At 43.9% G+C, this 22,167-nt stretch overlaps 2 protein-coding genes across 5 annotated transcripts in view; one reads left to right on the forward strand and one right to left on the reverse strand.

The window, feature by feature from the left end:
• bcar3 (BCAR3 adaptor protein, NSP family member) overlaps positions 1 to 14,289 on the reverse strand; it is a 57,881-nt gene extending 43,592 nt beyond the window's left edge. Inside the window, exons 1-3 of one of the 2 annotated variants that reach the window (XM_076989654.1) lie at positions 13,988 to 14,289; positions 7,179 to 7,397; positions 2,521 to 2,635 (exon numbers count right to left, since the gene is read on the reverse strand). In XM_076989654.1, the coding sequence (XP_076845769.1) occupies positions 2,521 to 2,635; positions 7,179 to 7,268 (205 nt within the window). In that variant the 5' untranslated portion in view covers positions 7,269 to 7,397; positions 13,988 to 14,289. The remainder of the gene's footprint in view (positions 1 to 2,520; positions 2,636 to 7,178; positions 7,398 to 13,987) is intronic. The other variant, XM_076989653.1, reaches the window with a different exon arrangement.
• Positions 14,290 to 17,667: 3,378 nt separating this feature from the next.
• paox1 (polyamine oxidase (exo-N4-amino) 1) lies at positions 17,668 to 22,070 on the forward strand. Of its 3 annotated transcripts, none has more exons than XR_013125062.1 (8): positions 17,668 to 17,824; positions 18,053 to 18,240; positions 18,518 to 18,941; positions 19,295 to 19,488; positions 19,995 to 20,244; positions 20,384 to 20,496; positions 20,672 to 21,092; positions 21,623 to 21,761. XR_013125062.1 is itself a non-coding variant. In XM_076989611.1 (8 exons), exons 2-8 carry the CDS (start codon positions 18,063 to 18,065, stop codon positions 21,767 to 21,769), a joined length of 1,464 nt encoding a protein of 487 aa, XP_076845726.1. In that variant the 5' UTR covers positions 17,668 to 17,824; positions 18,053 to 18,062; the 3' UTR covers positions 21,770 to 22,070. The 3 variants fall into 3 exon arrangements, 2 of the variants coding, with proteins under 2 accessions (XP_076845726.1, XP_076845727.1); XM_076989611.1 differs by having other exon boundaries at positions 20,672 to 20,829; positions 21,623 to 22,070; XM_076989612.1 differs by lacking the exon at positions 21,623 to 21,761 and adding an exon at positions 21,093 to 21,616 and having other exon boundaries at positions 20,672 to 20,873.
• Positions 22,071 to 22,167: the final 97 nt, after the last annotated feature.

Consider the following 22,167-nt stretch of genomic DNA (forward strand, 5'->3'; position numbering starts at 1 on the left):
TCACGGTCCAAAACACTTGTTCTTACTGATCTGGAATCAGCGCTAACGGTAACGCAGGCTGCATGCTAGCAGCTCTTTAGTAGCTCGAGGCCCCAGCAGAAGCAGCCCGACATGCACCATGTGGCCAACAGCAGCGGGGCCACAAACACGCACCTTTTACAAGAAGTCAGAAATGTTCTGGCTTGCTCCATCTTTAAATAACTCAGGCTTGCACGCGCATTCTTGCTTTTGGTGTAATTGCTGCACACACACACACACACACACACACACACACACACACACACACACACACACACAAACTGCATTGCAAGAATAAGCAGTTTGGAAAGAAATTTGGATTTCTTTCATTTTAATTCAGTGACTCAAGGAATGTTAAGGACTATAGTGTAGTCTCTAAGAGCCTCTCAGCTGGCCTGAAGCTACTCTCATACGGTGCTATTGTGTGGTTGCTTTTACAAGGCATTTGATATGGCAAAGCCAACATGTTTAAAATAATTTTGTAGCTGTTCCTGTAATCACAGCATTTCATTGTAAGTGGAAAGATTCAGTAAAGGTACTAAAATGTTAAACTGAAGTGAATAAAACATTTTCTAAAAACATTTTTGGTGTGAGGAGTCAGAAGGAGTTTTGCCTTGAATAAAACACCAGCCACAACACCCTGTGGTATCGTTTGTTTTGGGAGGAAGTCGCCTCTCAGACCAGAGTGTCCTTCAAGTGTCCAATCCGAGCCACAAAACGCACCTGAGGAAAGCGTGGAGCTGTCTGCTCAGCGCCGCTACTGTGCTGCGTCTGCGTGCCCGGCGTTATCTCCTCTCCCAGAATGTGTAGATGAGTGGGGAGAGGAGGAGAAGCTCTCGGGAGGAGCTGCTAAAGGTGCCAAAGCTAATTCCCTCCAGCTTCCCAATAGTGGGGTCTGCATTGCATGAGCCAGTTGTGGTGGACAACCAGGATTCATTATGAGAGGACTCCAGACCTCTCGTTTGAGGGGACAACTATAGGCTTCTGCATCTGAAGACGTTACTGTACTGTACAGAAGACAAAGAAGCAGACCACCCTCTGCTCAAAGCGTCTGGAGAGGGCTGACCCACGGCAGGCAATACAACAGGCCATTGAGTGTGTGTGTGTGTGTGTGTGTGTGTGTGTGTGTGTGTGTGTGTGTGTGTGTGTGTGTGTGTGTGTGTGTGTGTGCGTGCGTGCGTGTGCGTGTGCGTGTGTGTGCGTGTTTCACTATAGCAATAGAGTGGAGGCGCTGTGTAATGTAGCGACACAAGCTTCAACTTGTCAGTGTGCTCTGAGTGTGTGAGTGTATCTCAACAAGTGGGTGTAAGACTTAATTATACAGAGGACATTGGCCCCCAGGTGTTAAAAGTTTGGGAACCAGTGGAGTTTAAAATTTCTGAATGTATGCCTGCGCATATGTGTATGTGTGTGTGTGTGTGTGTGTGTGTGTGTGTGTGTGTGTGTGTGTGTGTGTGTGTGTGTGTGTGTGTGTGTGTGTGTGTGTGTGTGTGTGTTTGTGAGACTGTGCACACCTGTGAATGTGTCTGTGTGTGCGTCTTAATGCACTGAACACACTTACGTCGGAAGCAGGCTCTTGCTTGACACCCTATCTATGTTGACAGTAAACGTGCATTACTATGTGCTCCTTGGTGCTGATGCCTGCTTGGCTCCTGTCTGCCCTTAATTCCAGCATGCTGCATAATTCCAACACTCATATCTCTTTCATGCTTCCCAGCTGAGTCCTGACATCCTAGCACAACACCTAATTACCCTCTCCTCTGATGTAGACCTCCATAGAGGCTCGGCTGGCGTCAGCAGATCACACAGACAGAGCCCGCTCGCGCACACACACGCAGAACCAAGCGCGCTCACCCCTGCATGCATCCTCTCTGCCGGCCAGCGGGTTTGTCCTGAGTTTTGTCAACTGAACCCTGTTGACAAGTGGTGAGTCCAAACCCACACAGACACTCCGTCTCTAATACAGCAATGCAAAGCAACAGACCGACAGCTACACTCACAGCACAGCACACACAGAAAACGAAATGAATGAGCAACAGACAACGGAGACAGAGACAAAGGTGAGACAGTCGGAGACAGAGACAAAGGTGAGACAGTCGGAGACAGAGACAAAGGTGAGACATCCGGAGACAGAGGGTGCTGTGGCATCAGTGACACAATCCAGCTAGAACAGCCATCCAGATAGACACGATAGAGCTCCTGTTTAGTCAGCTTGTGTTTTTCGGCTGTGTGTGTGTGTGTGTGTGTGTGTGTGTGTGTGTGTGTGTGTGTGTGCATGGGTGTGTGAGATAGAAATGAAAGAAGAGTAAAGTGATTTAATCCCAGCGTGTTTACTGTGGGCCCTCGGTCGTGTGGAGCTGACTCACGACACCGTCACTCTGTGTTTGGACACGACCTGGATCTGCGCTGAGACAGAGGGCTGTGACAGAGGCAGCATGGGGAAGACGCGGAGGGAGAAGTCGTCGTCTGGGGCCCGACTGGGGCCTGTCTGGTATCACTCACCTCGCTTGGTCTCCCTCTCTTGCAGGGTCTGGATGCTGGAGAGGATGTGGATGCGATGGAGTCGGTTATGGACCCCCAAACACAACAAGTCCATCTCTGTAATGTGCAGCAGGTCCTGAGAGTGGGACAGAGAGAAGTGATAGAGCAGAGATAGATGCCATGGGGTTATCTAGTGTGTTTCTCCGCTAACTTGCCTCATACACTTGCCTCTAACAGTCCTCATACACACACACACACACACACACACACACACACACACACACACACACACACACACACACACACACACACACACACACACTAACTCATGTGGTTTAAGCTAGTAGCCTGTCATTACTTCCCAGACCTTGTTTGAGTTCTGCTTCCTGACCTTGTTTGAGTTCCACAACAACAACGTTTTTACTGTCTGCACAAAAAACTATTGCTGCTTTGTTTCACAGAGTGGTCCAGCGTTCCCTTGTGAGACAAAACAACAAGCCGTATAATTGGAGGTGGTGAGCTATTTTCTGCTGTTTAGCATTTCCAGAAGACAAGCTTGGGCACTCTCACATTCACACACCCTTACACACACACACACACACACACACACACACACACACACACCCTTACACACACACACACACACTTACAACTATTTGGAACCTGAAGGTGAGCATTACATTTAAACTCCACGTAACACCTCATCTCATGTTAGTCAATAAAAGGGTTTTAAAAACAGCCGGTCCCTGCTGGTACGACCATGGCGTGACGTCCCATGCGGGATCCCACATCTGCTCCTTTACGCATGGTGTTATGGGAAAGGCTGGTGTTCAGTGGCTGGTGTTCAGTGGCTGGTGTTCAGTGGCTGTTGACCTACGGCTGGAGAAACACGCACACGCTGCATTAGACTCTTTGTGTGTCTTAACTCCCGAGCCCCAGCGGTCCCGTCCCCATCCCGGCCGAGTCACTGCTATCAACAAATACCGTCCCGCTCTCCCCTTTCATCCTGCCCTGTAAAAACAGGCTGGTTTGGAGGGAGGGAGGGAGGGAGGGAGGGAGGGAGAGAGATGGGGATCATGAGGGTGTGGGACCATTGTGCATCTGCCCTGATTTCTCACTCTCCCCCCAGAGCACAGTTGAGCCTAACAAGCCATGACAAAAAACCAACATGCACCATCACATTATGTCTCTGTGCCACGTGTGGTCCTGCAACGATCCTGAAAGTTCATTTAAGCCATTGTGCTCTGAGAATCCAGTACACTGAAAACACACACACACACACACACACACACACACACACACACACACACACACACACACACACACACACACACCTTGACAATGTGTTCACTGGTTACTTAGAATCTCTGAGTCATTAATGTCCCAAGCTAGTACGAACAGCAAAACTCGATATTCCCATTTAGAACAGGTAAGGGTGTGTGCGTGTGTGTGTGTGTGTGTATGTGTGTGTGTGTGTGTATGTATGTATGTATGTCTGTGTGTGTGTGTGTGTGTGTGTGAGAGAGAGAGAGAGAGAGAAAGAGAGAGAGAGAGGCAGCCTGCTTATTCAGAGTGTCTTTGTGACAGTTAAAGCTTTCCAGATCACTGGCTGCGGTCTTTGTTTTTGATGAACGGACCAGCAGCAGGACTGGGAGTCTTCAAAGCAGGTCTCTCTGCAGGTCTGTCTGCAGGTCTGTCTGGGGCTTTTCAATATCCTGAACAGGATATCAGGAACTCACCAGCTTGCAGCTTTCGCTACGTTTGACATGGTCGTCTCCTCCCTCGACCGCAGAACCATCTAGCACGTCTGAAAACACACACAGTGACCTGTGCGGTAGCAGCGCAGGAGGGTGTTACATCACTCCTGCTCCAGGAGGCCCCGTCATCGTGTTCCCACTGCCTGCTTTGTGCAGTAATGGATCAGTAATGGGCATTTCATTAGCTCTCTGCTTCCTGCAGGCTCTGCAGGGTCCCACAGCACTTTCATTACAGAAGCGATAACGCGGGTGTAATTCATTCCCCTCCGTCCCAGCGCCCGGCAACATGTGACTGCAAAATGTAAATAGGGGCCTTCACTTCTCAGTGGGCATAGATGTTCAGCTCTAACTCCTGGCTTTGCTGGGTTTTAAATCGTCTTCTAATATGTCCCGTCTGGCGGGGAACTATTGTGTTGAGGAGCATGATATACACCTTGTAAAGGTTATTCAGGACGTTTACTGTAAATCGTTAAGGTGAACAAATGTCTTTATGAGGTCATTGTACACCAGCCACCTGGGCCTGAGTGTGTGTGTGTGTGTGTGTGTGTGTGTGTGTGTGTGTGTGTGTGTGTGTGTGTGTGTGTGTGTGTGTGAGTGTGTGTGTGTGTGTGTGTGTGTGCATGTGTGTGTGTGTGTGTGTGTGTGTGTGTGTGTGTGTGTGTGTGTGTGTGTGTGTGTGTAATGTATATTAAAGAAGAAACAGGTGCTGGTGGCCAGGTGGTAGCAGCTAATGTCTCATACAAAAGATTTATTGCTCAGCATTTAGTACAGTCAGTACTAAAAGAGAGAGAGAGAGAGAGAGAGAGAGAGAGAGAGAGAGAGAGAGAGAGAGAGAGAGAGAGAGAGTTCCCGAAAAATATTTAGTGAAGACTGTGGTACAGATCCTCTCACAGGGCATGTGTTTAAGACTGTGGTACAGATCCTCTCACAGGGCATGTGTTTAAGACTGTGGTACATATCCTCTCACAGGGCATGTGTTTAAGACTGTGGTACAGATCCTCTCACAGGGCATGTGTTTAAGACTGTGGTACAGATCCTCTCACAGGGCATGTGTTTAAGACTGTGGTACAGATCCTCTCACAGGGCATGTGTTTAAGACTGTGGTACAGATCCTCTCACAGGGCATGTGTTTAAGACTGTGGTACAGATCCTCTCACAGGGCATGTGTTTAAGGCTGTGGTACAGATCCACTCACAGGGCATGTGTTTAAGACTGTGGTACATATCCTCTCACAGGGCATGTGTTTAAGGCTGTGGTACAGATCCACTCACAGGGCATGTGTTTAAGACTGTGGTACATATCCTCTCACAGGGCATGTGTTTAAGACTGTGGTACAGATCCTCTCACAGGGCATGTGTTTAAGACTGTGGTACAGATCCTCTCACAGGGCATGTGTTTAAGCAAAACAGTGTTGTGTCATAATCCTGTGTTTAAGATGACATGTAATGGTAAAGTGATGGTTGTTTTCATTACGCTGAGTGACTCACTCCACCTAAGACAGCTGTTGACAGACATTAGCACTCCTCCTTAAAGCCGTTCCCTGACTCACTGAGAGGAACCAGGAGCTCCAAGTGAGACCAGTTAGGTTTCCAGAAGCTCCAAGTGAGACCAGTTAGGTCTCTCCACTTTGTTCAGGGTAAACAAACAAACAACAAATGATTCCCTCTTTCTCCACTTCCCTGTCAGACAGAGGTGTGCTGTCAGTTACCAATTCCGTGGCCGCCCCAAAACAAAATGTCCCATCAAAGACAAAAGCATCTTACTTTTTTTACCTTGTGTATCAACATGTTAATTTTTTTTTCCAAAAATCAATACTTTGAAAAACTATTACTGTAGATGTAGCATCAACTAGCTACATTAGCTTATCATCATGCATGTATGCGTGTGTATTAATGCATGCACAGATGCCAGCACTGTGTGATCTATGTAAACCTGCTCTCTGTGTTTAGCACACCAAAGCATTCCAACTGGGACTGAAAATGAACAGCTCTGTTATCTCTCTCTCTCTCTCTCTCTCTCTCTCTCTCTCTCTCTCTCTCTCTCTCTCTCTCTCTCTCTCTCTCTCTCTCTCTCTCTCTCTCTCTCTACAGGACCAGTACGGATGGACCGTGTCCCTAGCCTGGTGCTGGACCCAGTAACACCACTGCCAAATGCGAATAGTTTGAGATGTACCAGGGGAAAATCCTGAAGTCACCTGATTCCATAAATAACCTGATTCCATAAATAACCTGATTCCATAAGTCAGCTGCTCAGAATCTACAACATGAAGAGAGAGATTTGCACTCCAAATGGCAGATTAACGCTTTGATAGCAATTTTATTCTGGCTATTCATGTTTTCCAAATGTTCAGTCAACAGAATCTATTATATACATGTCAAATGCCATTTTTGATCTCTAATGTCCCTGTGCCAGCAGACAATATACATATTTTGTGGATCTTCTTAAAAATGTTCCCTTACCTTCCTGACTATATGTAGGTTTACATATCAGTGGCACTGAGTAGCACTCTGATGTTCAATGACTCTCAATCAAAGAGATTACATTCCATAATGCGTGCGTGCGTGTGTGAGTCAGAAATGGGATCTCGAGTGAGTGATGATTTTGGTAATTTGGGATACAACCCCTTTTTTCGCAATGTATTACAACATGGTTTATCGCAAGCAGGAGATTGGAGATAAGCGTCAAATGTAAACAAACGAGGGAGCGATAGCTTCAGCCACGTGGAACCTTTGGCTTTAGGGAGTTTAAAATCCTTGGACATAACAGAAGGACAGCAAGGTGTAAGGAATGTGGGAAACAATTGTGTGTGTGTGTGTGTGTGTGTGTGTGTGTGTGTGTGTGTGTGTGTGTGTGTGTGTGTGTGTGTGTGTGTGTGTGTGTGTGTGTGTGTGTGTGTGTGTGTGTGTGTTGTGTTCTCCTCACCTCGACACCATCATACTCCTCGTCGAAGAGAGGGCAGTACTGTAGCAAGCCCAGCTGACTTAACCATTTGCAGATGGCCAGGTGCTTCATGGTGGACGCTCCACCTCCACAGCCCTCTCCACACAGCCCGAGAGCGCGTCACGGTTTCTGTGGTCACGGTTACTGTGGTCACGGTTACTGTGGTTACCGTGGGTACGATGCAGCAGCTCCCATCAAGCACTGCTTAACAAAAAAATGTAATAAAAATTTAAAGCGCTTTTTAAATTCACACCCAAACACAAGTAAAGGCATTCTTTGACTAGAGAGTTCAAGCACAGGAACACAGACACTCTGAAGAAATATATCTACAGTAATACTGTTGATTTGACTACTATGATAAATACAGTGAGAGAGTGAATTTAAAGCTTAGCAAAAACTACATAACCCATTGGAATTTAAACCATGGATGACAGATTCATACTAGGGATCAAAGTAAAAGATCAACACTGAAGTTTGACCTCACATAGCAAAGGTAAACAACCTACCTACACAACACAGAGGTCAGAACATTCTATCTACAGAACTTTCTAGCAACAGACGGTGTGAAATGTTCCACACTCAATTGAAAGTGGCACTAAATATATCATCAGAATACGATGTTCTACTATGTAGTCCAGAACATTCTACCTGTAGAAGCTTCTACCTGCGGAGGGCTGAAGTCAGAACCTTCAACCTACAGCTGACCTGGTCTAGGTTTGAGGGGAGTGCCTGTCCTTTAGCGCATGTGACAGTCATCAAGACAAAAAGTCTCACCTGCTGCAGACTCAGTATTATGCAAACAGCAGCTATTCTACTACGACACTTAACTCACTTTGCTGTAACTTGTGTATGTGTATGTGTGTGTGTGTGTGTGTGTGTGTGTGTGTGTGTGTGTGTGTGTGTGTGTGTGTGTGTGTGTGTGTGTAGGCTTTTCTGTAGATAAGTCTGAATGTAGCCGTGCGCTGACAGCATTCCAATTATGAATTAATGGTGTGCAGGCAGACAGTAATCGCTGTACAAACTAGCTCCTGTCTGTCTAATAGGTGTTATGACAGGTCTGTATTTCTGCTATATCCTTCTGCCTTTCTGCACACGCTTAGCTGTTCACCAAGACGTTCCTTTAACATGAAGCATGATGTCCAATTTGTAGGTCAGAGATTTCATAAAACATATTTTGACGCAAATTATTCTCAGTGCAGACAAATGACCACTAAAGTGCTTTATTAAAATTGGGATAAAGAAGTGAAACGTTTCGTCTCTCTTGGCAGGATCAGCCAAGTTAGTAAAAAAGCTCTTAAAGGGAGGCCATTACAGTTATTAGATCATTGTGTGTGTGTGTGTGTGCGAGTGTTTGTTTGTTTGTTTGTGTGTGTGTGTGTGTGTGTGTGTGAGAGAGAGAGAGAGAGAGAGAGAGAGAGAGAGAGAGAGAGAGAGAGAGAGAGAGCTAGTGGACCATGTCAGAGAGAAATGCTTAAAGCACTTACACCACAGCTACAGAGCCTGTTTCCTAAATTCATCTCATACTCAGATAAGTGGTACACACCACCATCTTAAACCTCTGATCCTCCATGTAATCATCGACCTCTTCCACAGTCAGCTGGGTTAGAGTGGGCACAACACAAACAGAAGAGACGCAGTGGTCTGCATGTGCTGGGGTGGAGCGAGTTGAGCCTAAATCAGTCAGCGTCTGATCTCCACGGACACCCGGAACAAGCCTTGAACAATCCCAACACACTCTTCCCCGCGGCTCATTTTGCTAATGTGACCGTTCATCAACCGTGCTGCCCCTATTCCTCCGCAGTGAGACTGCATGCGTTCACAACAGCCTGTTAAAGCCACTGCAGACATGGCAGAATACGTCTCATATTTGGCAGGAAGGATCTGATTGTAAGGTTTTATTCTCAAACGTGAGCGCGGCTGTGTTTGCGCGCATCACGTGAAACCACGTGAGCACACGAGCGGGTCATCTCCCACATGAATGTTCATGTCTGTCAGCAGCTCTGTAGCAGAGACATGTGGCCGTGGCCGTGTGGTGAGTGACCTCGGAATGATGAGGTGTTGAGCTGCAGAGAACAGGCTGTTATCCAGCACTTCAATATGATGAATATGAGCTCACGGGCATCTCAGATGTCTTTCTGTTCAATCTGCACGAGATGTGCACCCCCAAAAAAAAACAGCGTGTGCGTGTGTGTCCACACCGGTTACACCGGTATAAAAAGTTCAATTACAATGCAATTCATAAGTATTTGGACATCTACAAAGTTCTGGGGGGATTGGCCTTGCACTCTTGCTGCTTCTGTAATAAAACAATGACAAAATTACTGAAGCTAACGCAGCTTTTTATTTAAGGGCATGTGAATGTGAATGTGAATTAGAGCGCCTCACGGCATTTCAGTCAAGTTTCATTACACCAAAAGTATTTAGCTCACTGGCTGCTCCAGTTGGCCAGATGGTATCACCGCATAATTAAAGCACTAGAGAGCAGGCAGAAGGTGTGTGGAGTCTGAACGCACTGTTTTCATCTGAGGACCAGATGCCAGTGAGGACTGCCACCAGGAGATAGAAAATGTCTAAACCAATCAGAGGTGCTGGCCAAATTGTGGGCCAACTCTAATCCTATTGAGGTTGCATTTCAGTTAGTGTTAGGACTGACAGCAAAACCCCTTCGAAACAATCAGAACCTATAAACATCATAGGACCTTGATGGAGGACCATGATGGAGGACCATGATGGAGTCAAGGTGAGAAGCTCACTCTCATACAAACACAGAAACATATGTCTGCTTTGTGAAACATGCACTGGTATCACACTCAAATTCCTACACCTAAATCTCATTGGCAATTGAACTGTTTCATTTAGGACAACATTCATCTATCCAGCCACGCCTGGTATACTGTGGTACAGCGCCACAACAATCAAACCCATGTAACTGCCAACCGCACTGCAACTGCTGTAGCCCACTAGATCTGGATAAGCAGCTACGAATGATAAGAATGATGATCCTGACGATAAGGAAAGCTGATTGGCTCCCAACTGAGAGGGTAGATTCAATCCCCTTAAGAGCCCCACTGCATTGTGGGTGTATTTTCCTGGTATTACTTTCTAAAACACAAATACATCCATGTATTACACACATACACACATGTACAAAGACGCAATGTTGTCTGCAAAGCTCTGATATTACTTAATTTAAAAAAAAAACTTTTCCAGCTTCCTTCTGAGAACATAAAGGGACAGTTTTTCTTTTATATTTTTCCTTGATGTCCACTTCCTGTGTATGCATGGCATTATATTCCCCCACTCACGATTCATTTTTGTACAACCCTCTGTAACCCTTACAATAGGCATTTGGTGTTTATATACATACATGTGACCGTAAATGTGATTTTATAGAAGTTAACACTATCACAATATACCCACAAATTCAGTTTTCCATGACAATTGCCCTTTAGAACTGCCATATTAAGATCTCTTCCCATTCAATATGCATAACAAATCTCTGCTGTTGGACATCTTGGGTGATTTTACACAACAGCAAAAGACACTAAAGCCAAACATGCATCTTAAACAATTAGCTGTACTTACTTTATTACTTTCGCGAGTACAAATGTTGCAAATACCTTATTCCAAACTATTTTTACCTCAACCAAACTGAGTGCAATGGACACTTGACCTACCACAAATGTGTGACGAAGGTACAGGGACTTATTACTGCACTCTGCGGTCAACTGAGATGTGAAGCCACACACCATACTGCTTACTTCCACGTCCTGTTTGTGACCAACACAGAGGCCAGCTTCCTGGTTTCTCTGTTGTGGTTGCAGATGTGCAGAGAGAGATTCAATCTGGCAGAATATTGGCAGAATATTGGACAACTAGAACTTTATGGTCAGTATCTCTAAGTCACAGTTATTTTGCAATAAATGCTATAAGGGCTGGTGTAATGACATATACCAGTGCTTAGCAAATAAAATGAAGCACAGAATGAATTTGAACATTTTATATTAAAATTACAGTAGCTCCTCAATATACATGGTAATTAATATTAGTGTGAAAACCTTTATAATCTAAGATTTGAATGTATACGAAGTATGTGTAAGAAGGCATATTTGGAGAATACATTGCTGTATATCAAAGGGACCATAATCAAGAAACCAATATAATCATTTATGAATTTTATAGATCTTTAGCACTAGTGTCTGCAGTTTACTTATAAACAAAAATCTGCTATATCATCACCATTAGTTTGTGCCCAGCCTCTCTAAGAACTGATTTGATGTCAAACAGTGAGAGTTCATCACTGCCTGGATCCCTCCAGGCCTGTATAGCATCAAAGCAGAGTGGTTTAGATCTGAAGGCCCCACCCCCTGCCTAAAGGCCCCGCCCCTGCCCGAAGGCCCCGCCCCTGCATGACGCCCACTCCCACTACTCTTGTCCATTGCATTTACCACTGCAATTACTGAGTTTCACTGCTTTAAAACAGGATGGGTTACCACAGATGACAAGTATCTGGATATGGTGGAGCTGCAGAGGTACCGGCTCTCTCCACTCTGCCCAAACTTCTGATCTGCTCTTTTGGGACCAGAACTCACATCACAACAGCTGGACTTTAAACAGCAACAACGATTTGGATTTGTTTCCAAGTAATTATCGTAATTATAGACTAAAGGGAAGACTTAAACAGCTGAGATTATAAACACCTGCTCAGTGAGTATTTAGAAGATGGTGGAACCTTCAGTAAATATGTCCCAGTTCAGCTTGGCCCCTTTATTTTTCCCAGCTGAAGGTATTAAGCAGTTCATCGTGTCAGTGCACAGCAGCTGGACATTAAACAGCTACATCGAGTTGGATTGGTTTTCCAAGTAATTATCATAAATTCGACATAGGCATTAAGAAACTGTCAGATATGTGAAGGCACAAAACATGTTTTCATTTTCCTCTTGAGCCAAGGATCTTCAACATAGGAAAACTTGGACTACCATTAGGAAAACTTGGAAGCCTGACCTTCAAGGGCCACCCTGGGGCACTCTAAAGGGGCACATCAGAGGTCACAAGTATGGAAAGCCAGAGTAGTCAAAATTCATCTGAAATAAAACGTGTTTAGTTTGAGACTAATTTTGAATACACTGGCTTTCCATACACAGATCCAGATCAGGGGCTCCATCCTAACATGTGGTTGGAATACTGAGAACCATATTCCTTTTCAATAGCCTATATTGTACAGGCATAGGTGGGAACAAAATGTATTATAACTCATTCAACTCAATGGAAAACAAAGGAAAACTTCAACAGCTGAGATTATAAATACTTGCTCATTGAGTATTTAGAAGATGGTGGCACCTGCCCCCATCGACGCAGATGGTAATTCTGAAGTGAGGGGGACCAAGCTGTACAATATATACGTTTATGCTTGTAGATGCTAGATTTCGGATGGGGTCGATATAAATCTGGAGGGGACATGTCATCCCCGTCCCCAGTGCCATCTGCGCCCCTGCCTGCCCCAGTTCGGTTGGGTCCCTATTCAGACCCAATCCACAACCCTTTTAATGTGTAACAAAGTATTTGGGCAATTGACATTTTCTATAGGCTAGTAGCTATATTACTTACGGTTGAGGTCAAACAAAGTAATATGAAATGCAAATACACACACAGAAAGCACTCATTTGATGTAGATTTAATTACTACTTCGTGGGTAAATGGTATCAATATGAAATTGAATTCAGAGGCAAGGGCACATTCAAAACTATCCTTTAATTAAGCCAACTGCTGCTTCTGCCAATCAACTGGTGATTTTATTTTACCCAGCTGAAGGTGTCGTTTCAGTGCTCCACAACTGTGGCCCCATCTGATTGAATAGGGAGGACAGTATCCAGAGACGAGGGCCGTGCTCCCAGATTGGGTGTGCGTGCCTTTGGCGGGGGATCCGCACGATGAGAGAGACCACATGAGAAAGCTCCCGGCACGTCTCACTGATGTGGTGAGATCGGAGCCTGCATGCCGCCCGGGGCTTATCGGGTCTCGGAGCCTTTCTGCACCTCCCCACACAACCTCGCTCTAAATTACAACCAAGCTCGCCAGCTGTATCTGCAGCGCACGTGCAGCCCGGAAAGCGCTGCAGATTCACACAGAACCGAACTCTGGAGAGCTCTCGGTCACTTGGCCCAAGAGATCCTTATTTCTCTAATGGAAGCCGGTTGAAACGACTTGGCGTTGATGCCAGAACTATGATGAAAAGCACAAGTTTGTCCACGGAGTTCTGGAAAAGAACCACACCACTGATGACGGGACACCCGGGACAGCAGCGTAACGTGTCTGTGCAGTCAGTCCGGGAGAGGACAACAAATGACAGGAGAGGGAAAAGCGCACTATTTAACTGCAGACTCCCTGGAGATAGTCCTAACGCATGACAGCGCTAATGTGTACTCTCAAGGGAGTCCTCATTTCCAGTTCACACTACATTTAAGCATCACACCACTGTATTTGTTTGAGCTACGCCAACACTACAAGTCTATTCTTGAGCTCTAAATGTACTGATTTACATGGTAATGGGCTTTTAGGTCGTCTCAAGGCCAAGGAATGCAAAGAAATCCGCTTCGTCTGACTGACTGATTTTCCATAGGCTACAACACTTGCAATCAACCTCAAAACAATATTCCACTTGAACTCATTAAATCCCCCCAAAACACTAATGAATAGAGTTATTACTGAAATCTTTATCAAAATTAATTGAAATTAATTTGGAATTGATAACGAAGGCTTGAAGAGGCGGGACTATAAGTTGTTGAACTTACCTTGACGATTTGGGGCAGACCTGTGATGCTGTCAGTGGCGATACAGCCTCACTTATAATCGTTGTAATCCCGGTAAAGACCACGAGCCGCATGAGTCTCGAAGTGCAGAAATAACCGGGCTGCTGCAGTAGTCTGCAGACGCAACGTGTGTCGCAAATCAATTATTTAAGTTTAGGAGTTTTTTATAGTGCAGTCGCGCGGGTTCGCTCGCTGTTCTCGCGCAGCAGAGATGTGTGAGATAATCAGATGATCAGATGATCGGGATGCAAAAGCTCTTCCCCGTTGCCTTTCGTCTCAAGTCGTTTTCACCGGGACGCAGAAAGACGCAGCGTCGACAGAACCAACAGACACGAGCATTCTTATACAGTGCTGCGGATCCGTGCGGATGCATCACGGGCAATTAAGTGTTTACTGCGCATTATGTCCTGGAAGGGACTTGGGAACTTTTAACTTTAATTTCCTCTATTGTATTTTACCAGGACCAATTTACCTCCGTAGAAAAAAACCTTAAAATACCTTAAACCCCTTCAACTAAATATAAGACATGTTCGAATGGTCAAAAACGTTGGACTCGTGTATGTTTTGGACATGGGTAGAGACCCCGAGATGAAAATAGAGACACTTAAAGAAACATTTAAATGAAAAGACATGCTGCAGTTGTTAGTCAGTGGGGGAAATTTTCTGCACCAAGAACTAAAAAAAGAGTCAGTGTTCTTTGGGGAAGTGTCATTAGTTTCAAATGAATGCCTCATCGCGCCTGTGGAAAGATGTGCTCTGTGATCATCGCTTCGAGGCCTCTCCCATTCTGTGAGAAAAAGTGGCACGGCCTCTCCCGTGCAGGCAGCTCCACGCGGGCACGGGTCATGGCACGAGCGACAGCGCGTGCGCGCATCAGAAGACGCACCAAATGTGACATGCTAGTATGGAGATGCGCTGACTGTAATGGATGACATGACTGGTAGTACCAGTCTGGTAGTTCTTGTGTGTGTGTATGTGTGTGTGACAGAGAGAGAGAGAGAGAGAGAGAGAGAGAGAGAGAGAGAGAGAGAGAGAGAGAGAGAGAGAGAGAGAGGACAAACAACCCAACAATGGGTGCAGTGAGAGAAAACAAAGGTGGCATTGTTGGTGGCATATTTTTTTTTTTTTTGCTGGAGTAGGAGAGAGAAGTCACCCACACAGAGTCCTGGTCCTCCTGGGATTTCTGCTCTCCACTTCGGTAACTTGGAACTTGTGTAGCTGGTGTAGAAGAAACCAGAAGCTTTTAGAATTGAAGATAGACACTCTGGGTTAAAACAATAAATAAAAATAAATACATTGTAAATAACTGTAAAATCTTGCTTTAAATAAATACTTGAGTCAAATTCTATCATTTTTACCTAACTTGTGTGTGTGTGCGTGTGTGTGTGCGTGTGTGTGTGCGTGTGTGTGTGTGTGTGTGTGTGTGTGTGTGTGTGTGTGTGTGTGTGTGTGTGTGAGTAAAAAGTGATGCACTGTTTTAGCTGGACAGTCCTGCCCTGACAAGCCACTCCAGCTCACGGTGGAAACCTGCACCATGAGAAAACAGCACTAATCTCTCCCAAACCCACCATGCCTAAAAATACACAGTATTCTCTTCTCTCCTCTATCATCCCTTAGGCTATAAGAACCGTGAAACGCCTAAACAGTATGAAACTAGACATGTCTGAACTGACAAGGTACACAGAGATAGAGATCACCGAGCAAAACCTCAGCGCTACTGACACTTGAGTGCTCTGGGTCACAACAACAACAACAACCAACGTGAGTGGTGGTGTGGTCACGGTCTGGCCACCCTGCAGAACCCCGCGCATTGTCTCCACCATCTGTGGCTCAAACGGACCTCTCCACTCCCCCACAGACAACATCATCTATCACTCACACTCACCTGCTAGCTGGGTGCACCTCCCCCTAAGCCCTGATGGAAAGTGAGACTGCACACAATAACATGGAAAGATGATAAATTAGAGCCATGATAAATTAAAGTCACAGTAAGGTCAGTGGTTCTTTCAGCGTTGGCTCAGATAAAGGGTGACTCAGGCTGTGACAAAGGGGAACCACTGCTGGCTGCTCTGTTGCCCTACCTTCTCCCAGCCCTGCAGGAGAGGGCAACCGCAAAATGAAGCACAATCTTTTAAAAAAAGGGGGGAAACTTGGGGTTTAAAACTGGAGCTGTAAATTCAGTAAATTTTATTGTGTGCACATGTTTGCAAGTGGAGCAAATTTGACATAGATTTAAACATGCAAGATAGATTTGAAATTGATTTAAACATGTAATGTAGATTTGACATAGATTTATAATATGTAAGATAGATTTGACATAGATTTATAACATGTAAGATAGATTCGACATAGTCTATATAATTGGCTGCTAGATCAGCAGGATCTTCTATATGTTCCTTATCTTAAAACCATTTACAGTGTAGCTGCAGTGAATGAATATCAACTTACAACATTAAGGTTGTGAGCCAAAAGAATCATAATAAATCATGTGGAATTTAAAGACTGAAAGGATGCGTGCTGAAGCGCACAACCCCATAAAGGAACTCTGGAAAAAATGTCGAGTGGATCCCTACTGAACTAATTAGCAATGACTATTTGATTATTTTCCTCCACTGCTTGGTCACTCAAGCCTAATACCTGAACTACTGTATTTAGGCCAGCGGTTTTTAAACTGAGCGCCGCGGCCCCCTAGTGGCCCGCAGAGGTACTGATAGGAGCTTGTTGGACAGACGTTTTTCTTTTTTCTGTTTTGCAAAGTAAAGCTCCTTCCAATTTACATACATATATTTTTGGCATATGACCGACAAAGCTAGTTGGTGGGTTAGCATGATACGACGCATGAACTTTAATTAGTGCGTTTCTGAGTGAAACGTTTCTATAGTCGCCTATGAGTTTTACCCCTCATCGATAAATTGGATAAATTGGTTACATTGATTAAAAAAGGACGCATGAAATATCCCGAGGCTGAACCCTCAACAAGTGGAGCGGCCACCGCATCTCTGACCAGGCATACTGGTCTTTACTGTATATGCTTGATGTTTTGTTTGTTTTTGTTATGTAATTATACAATCGAAATTCGATTAGATACTTTGATTGTTTTTCTGTATGTGTTTAGATTTTAATTAGTTGATTACATTTTCATTAATTCTACATTAATCCTTAAACGGACTTGATGACTTCATGACTATGTTAAAAATACAAACAAACAAAAACAACAACAACAAACAGTTTAATGAGTCTCAAAGGATTTTCTTTTCGTCCCATTTTCTTATTTCTCCGCATTATAATATACTGTAGTTTATCCAGCAGATGGATACTGCGTCCGCACCCTCTAGTGACTGATCAAGATTAGCACAAGCGACGCCACGAACTCTTTGTAGCCCCTGAGATCCCACGGCGTCTGGCTGACTTATGACAACACGCAATTTACTAAATAGGACAGTGTGATAAATTATTCCCTCTCTTTGATTAATGACCCGTTATACCTGCCAGTCGCTAGAAATATAAAAGGCTGCATCTGCAGAGACGATAAAAATTACAATAAAATCAATGGCGTACCTAAAAGGAGGTTATTTTCCCAATACGTCAGGTTTCATAATGTTTAGACCTTTTTTTGGTATAAAAACTAAGCAGATTTGGGAAATGGAAAACCAGAAACGCCCCTTTCCAACAAGGAAGTAACTTAGACGAGTATGCAGATGTTGCTCTCCCAAAGCCCAGTTGTGTTCTTTATCACCTATAAGATGTGAACTTCAAATCGCATGCGACATTAATACGGATTTTATCATTCTGGACGTCCGCATTTAATGCAGTATTAAGGTAAGGACTATTGCGTTGGGATTTTGAATATAATTTACCTTTTGTGTTTCATTTTTTTATTTAAAAAATAATTAATTTAAATAAGGTGACCATATTTCGCCTGACACTGGACAGAAACGTGGCACTGTGAAGAATGTCGAAAGCAAATATCAACATAAAATCTTGATAAAAAAATATCAATATTAGGCTATTCAGAAATCCCAGCTTTCCTCTTTTGCACATTTTTAGGTCAACCAAAATGTCCGTCGTTGTGGGAAAAGAGGACGCAGTGTTGCAACAGCCTCGGATTGTGGTGATTGGCGCTGGTGTTGCAGGGCTCTGCGCAGCCACCAAGTTAAGAGAACTGGGATTCACCCAACTCGTCCTCATAGAAGCGTCCGGGACGGCTGGAGGACGAATAGCAAAAACAAACATAGGTGAAGTCCACTTCATGAAAAAAAAACATATGATACTACAACATATAGGGTTGTGCAAAGGGGAAATGGTGTCAAATTGTCAGCACACGATGTCCTAGCACATGATCTGGATTCACTTCTTAAATTATACATGAACTGCATCAACTTTCATGTGACGAGAGCTATTTTAGTTCAGACGAACAACATTGTGAACTAAATGACTATGGAGTCTCATTTACAATTATTTTTTCAACCTGCCGTTTTGTTTTGGCACAAAACATTTGTTTGTGTTAAACAGGCAAAGGATGGGTTGACACTGGTGCCCAGTACATCCATGGTGCCTCTACAGAAAACCCCGTTTACCGTCTTTTTAAGAAGTCTGCCCTTCTCAGCCAAGTCTCTGAAGAGGGTAAAAGCATGTTTTACCGACACAGTGGCCGCAAAGTCAACGAAGATTTAGCCGAGCGCGTGAACGAGGCCGCTGAGAGAATAACTCGCCTTCGTAGTTCTAACTCTGGGAGAAGCTTTGGAGAGCACTTTGCAGAACAAGCTTACAGTGTCTCTGAGAGCTGGCAAGATGAGGAGAAGAAGGATGTCCAGAGTGTCCTGGCCTTGTTTGGAAAAGAACTGCTGCTTGATACTGGGGCCACAGACCTTCACAAGGTCTCCTTAGACTCATGGCAGTATTACATCAACATGGGAGATGACCTCAATGTGGAAGGGTATGTTGCGTAGCGCCAACCTGTTTATCTTATAGTTTATAGGTGTATTGTTTGTCGGCCATGCGCTGGTCCTTCATCGCTGGTCAGTTTCTAGCCACAGGACCATTGCTGACCAGATTATTGTGAGAGTTGTTGGCAATTCTGAACGCAAAAGAGACACTGAGCGTGAAGACCTGAGGGTGGAGAGAGTGTGGGCCAGGGGTACTGATGTTGGGATATAGACTCTGACTGTACATCTACAGGATGCTTCAAATAACTAAGGGATGATGATGATGATGATGATGATGATGATGATGATGACGACAATAATAATATAATAAAACAATTATTATTTTGATTAATTATTTTCTCAGGCTCATGTTTCAAATAGTGGAGGACTTAGTGGAGGAGCTTCCCAAAGAGCAGTTAGTGCTGAATAAAGCAGTGTCTAAGATTGAGTGGGATGGAGCTTTCTCAGGTGCGGAGGGGCAGGGCTTCCCTGTACGGGTGCTGTGTGAAGATGGAGAGGTGCTTCTGGCAGATCATGTAATCATCACCATCTCTCTGGGTGAGCAGTTCAGTTCACTGATAAAAGCATGCACAGTTCACAAAATGTGTCTGAATTTTATCATTTAAGATACCAACTGAGGTATCTTTCAATAGTGAGAATATAATATGATGCAAAATCACCCCTTTGAATCTTGTAGTGTAGAAGATATCTTCACAATGTTTGTCTATATTGGCACATATAGTAAGATAAATTGGATAATTTATAGTAATATCAGATCATTTATAGGATAAAATTCAGTTTAATTGGACAATATGACACCATAGACTGCTGTTACTGAATCTCTGTAAATTATTGTAAATATTTTTTGTGATACATGCAGCTGGTCACTGCTCTTGAACTACCAACAATCTCTGAATTGCTCAGATAAGCATATTGTGATGTAATTTAATGCAATATAAAAATATGATCGTATTGCCCACACTTGCTATGGTGGGATGTTTTGATTGAAGCCCGGTCTGCACATCTCTCTGCACAGACTGACCATACATGTTTATTCCTCGCAGGCTGCCTGAAAGATCAAGCAGCCACTTTCTTCAACCCAAGCCTCTCACTGGAGAAGATGGAGGCAATCAATAAACTGCGCTTTGGAAACATTGCCAAGATCTTTCTGGAATATGATCAAGCTTTCTGGGACAGCGATGTCAGTCGTATTAGTCTTATTTGGGACGATGACTCTGTGGCTTCGATATCCACCAGCACAGCTGAGTGGCTTAGACACCTGCAGCTGTTCACTGTCATGAGACCCAAAGAAAAGTAACTGCCATGTTGAACTATAATTTGTTGATCGTTTGAAATTGTTGATCATGTTCCTTAAGAGGTTCTACGTTTAATATTTCAAATGTCACATTGTTGATTTGAGGAGTTGTATTTGTGCTGTTGTGTTTGTTGTCAGGTTTGGTAATGTCCTGATTGGCTGGTGCCCCGGTCATGTGGCTGATCTGGTTGAAACTTTGACAGAGGAGGAACTGTCCACTGCCATCACCCAGCACCTCAGACTCTTTACTGGTACATTAACAAAGCAGCACCACTCCAACACTCAAAACCACCAATCTATCAGAATAAAATTAAATTAAATACATCAGTCTCTCTGTCTCTCTCTCTATCTATCTCTCTTTTTCTCTCTCTCTCTCTCTTCTCTCTCTCTCTCTCTCTCTCTCTCTCTCTCTCTCTCTCTCTCTAGGAAATCCAGCTATTCCTCTACCTCGGACAGTTCATTGCACACAGTGGTCTGCTAACAACTTCGTCCGTGGTTCCTACACTTTCCTCCCTGTTGGTGTAGATGGGAATGTGATGGATGTCCTGGCACAACCTTTGTTGGGTACAAAGAACCCTAGCAAGGTAGAAGGAGCTTCGTTACACATATATTAAAGAACCCTAGCAAGGTAGAAGGAGCATCGTTACACATATATTAAAGAACCCTAGCAAGGTAGAAGGAGCATCGTTACACATATATTAAAGAACCCTAGCAAGGTAGAAGGAGCGTCGTTACACATATATTAAAGAACCCTAGCAAGGTAGAAGGAGCATCGTTACACATATATTAAAGAACCCTAGAAGGTAGAAGGAGCATTGTTACACATATATTAAAGAACCCTAGCAAGGTAGAAGGAGCATCGTTACACATATATTAAAGATATTTGACCATCCCGGACAGTCTTTCCCCTTTAAACTCAGGTCCTCTACCAGATGCGTGGGATCTTGAGGCTCCTGAGGAGTGTTTTAGTTTCAGGACTGCACTCTTCTGGATCGAGATCTCAGATGTTGTTGCAGGGATCTGCTGGAACCATTCTTCTAGTTTGAGGGTCACAACCCTTTGTGCTCCAGTTACCACTGGACTCACTCACCTTCCACATCTTTGCTAATGCTTCTTCTATTTCTCAAGCATTTCAGGTTCCTTGTTCCTGATGTCGATATCATTTCAGATTACCACATCTGTCACTGTGTCTCTCTTCTGCTCTTTGTCCATCACTACCATGTAGGAATGAACATTTCTAAAACTTGTTAGCCATTATAACATACGGAATGGTGATTTCTGTTTGCAAATATGCATCGAAGGAAAATACATAAAACTTTTAATCATGTAAGTGAGAATTTAAGTGAGAAAAGTGCTCTTTGTTTATTTGTGTTCTAGGACCTTCAGGTGTTGTTTGCTGGAGAGGCAACCATAAAGACACTCTACAGTACAGTCCAAGGAGCTGTGGTCTCTGGGCACAGAGAAGCAGAAAGAATTGCGAGGCATTATCATAGGACAGCGCCCCCTGCTGTTCACTGTGACTAATACACAATTAAAAAAATCCCAGGAATCATATTATGTCCCTCAGGAACACTGTGGTGCCACAACAATTTATGCTTCATTTTAAACAAACCATCAAATAGATAATTTAAAACCTGTAAGAAGGGTGAGATAAAAAATGTAAAATGCAGATTTAATGTAATGTGATTGATGTAATGACTATCATAATGCGAATACTTCTTTAAATGGTGACTAATGCAATAACATGAACACACTATTCAGTGTTGCTTTATTGAAAGAATAATGATGTTATGGTGTTACAAGAGAAGTGCAATAATAAAGTGAGATAAATAGATTAAATAAACCGTCTGTGTTGCACATATTATCAACAATGAACCAATAAGTTAAGATTGTAATAATTTTACGTGAACTGTACTATGAGA

Source organism: Brachyhypopomus gauderio, unplaced genomic scaffold (assembly GCF_052324685.1).
Source record: "Brachyhypopomus gauderio isolate BG-103 unplaced genomic scaffold, BGAUD_0.2 sc69, whole genome shotgun sequence".
Taxonomy (NCBI): Eukaryota; Metazoa; Chordata; class Actinopteri; order Gymnotiformes; family Hypopomidae; genus Brachyhypopomus; species Brachyhypopomus gauderio.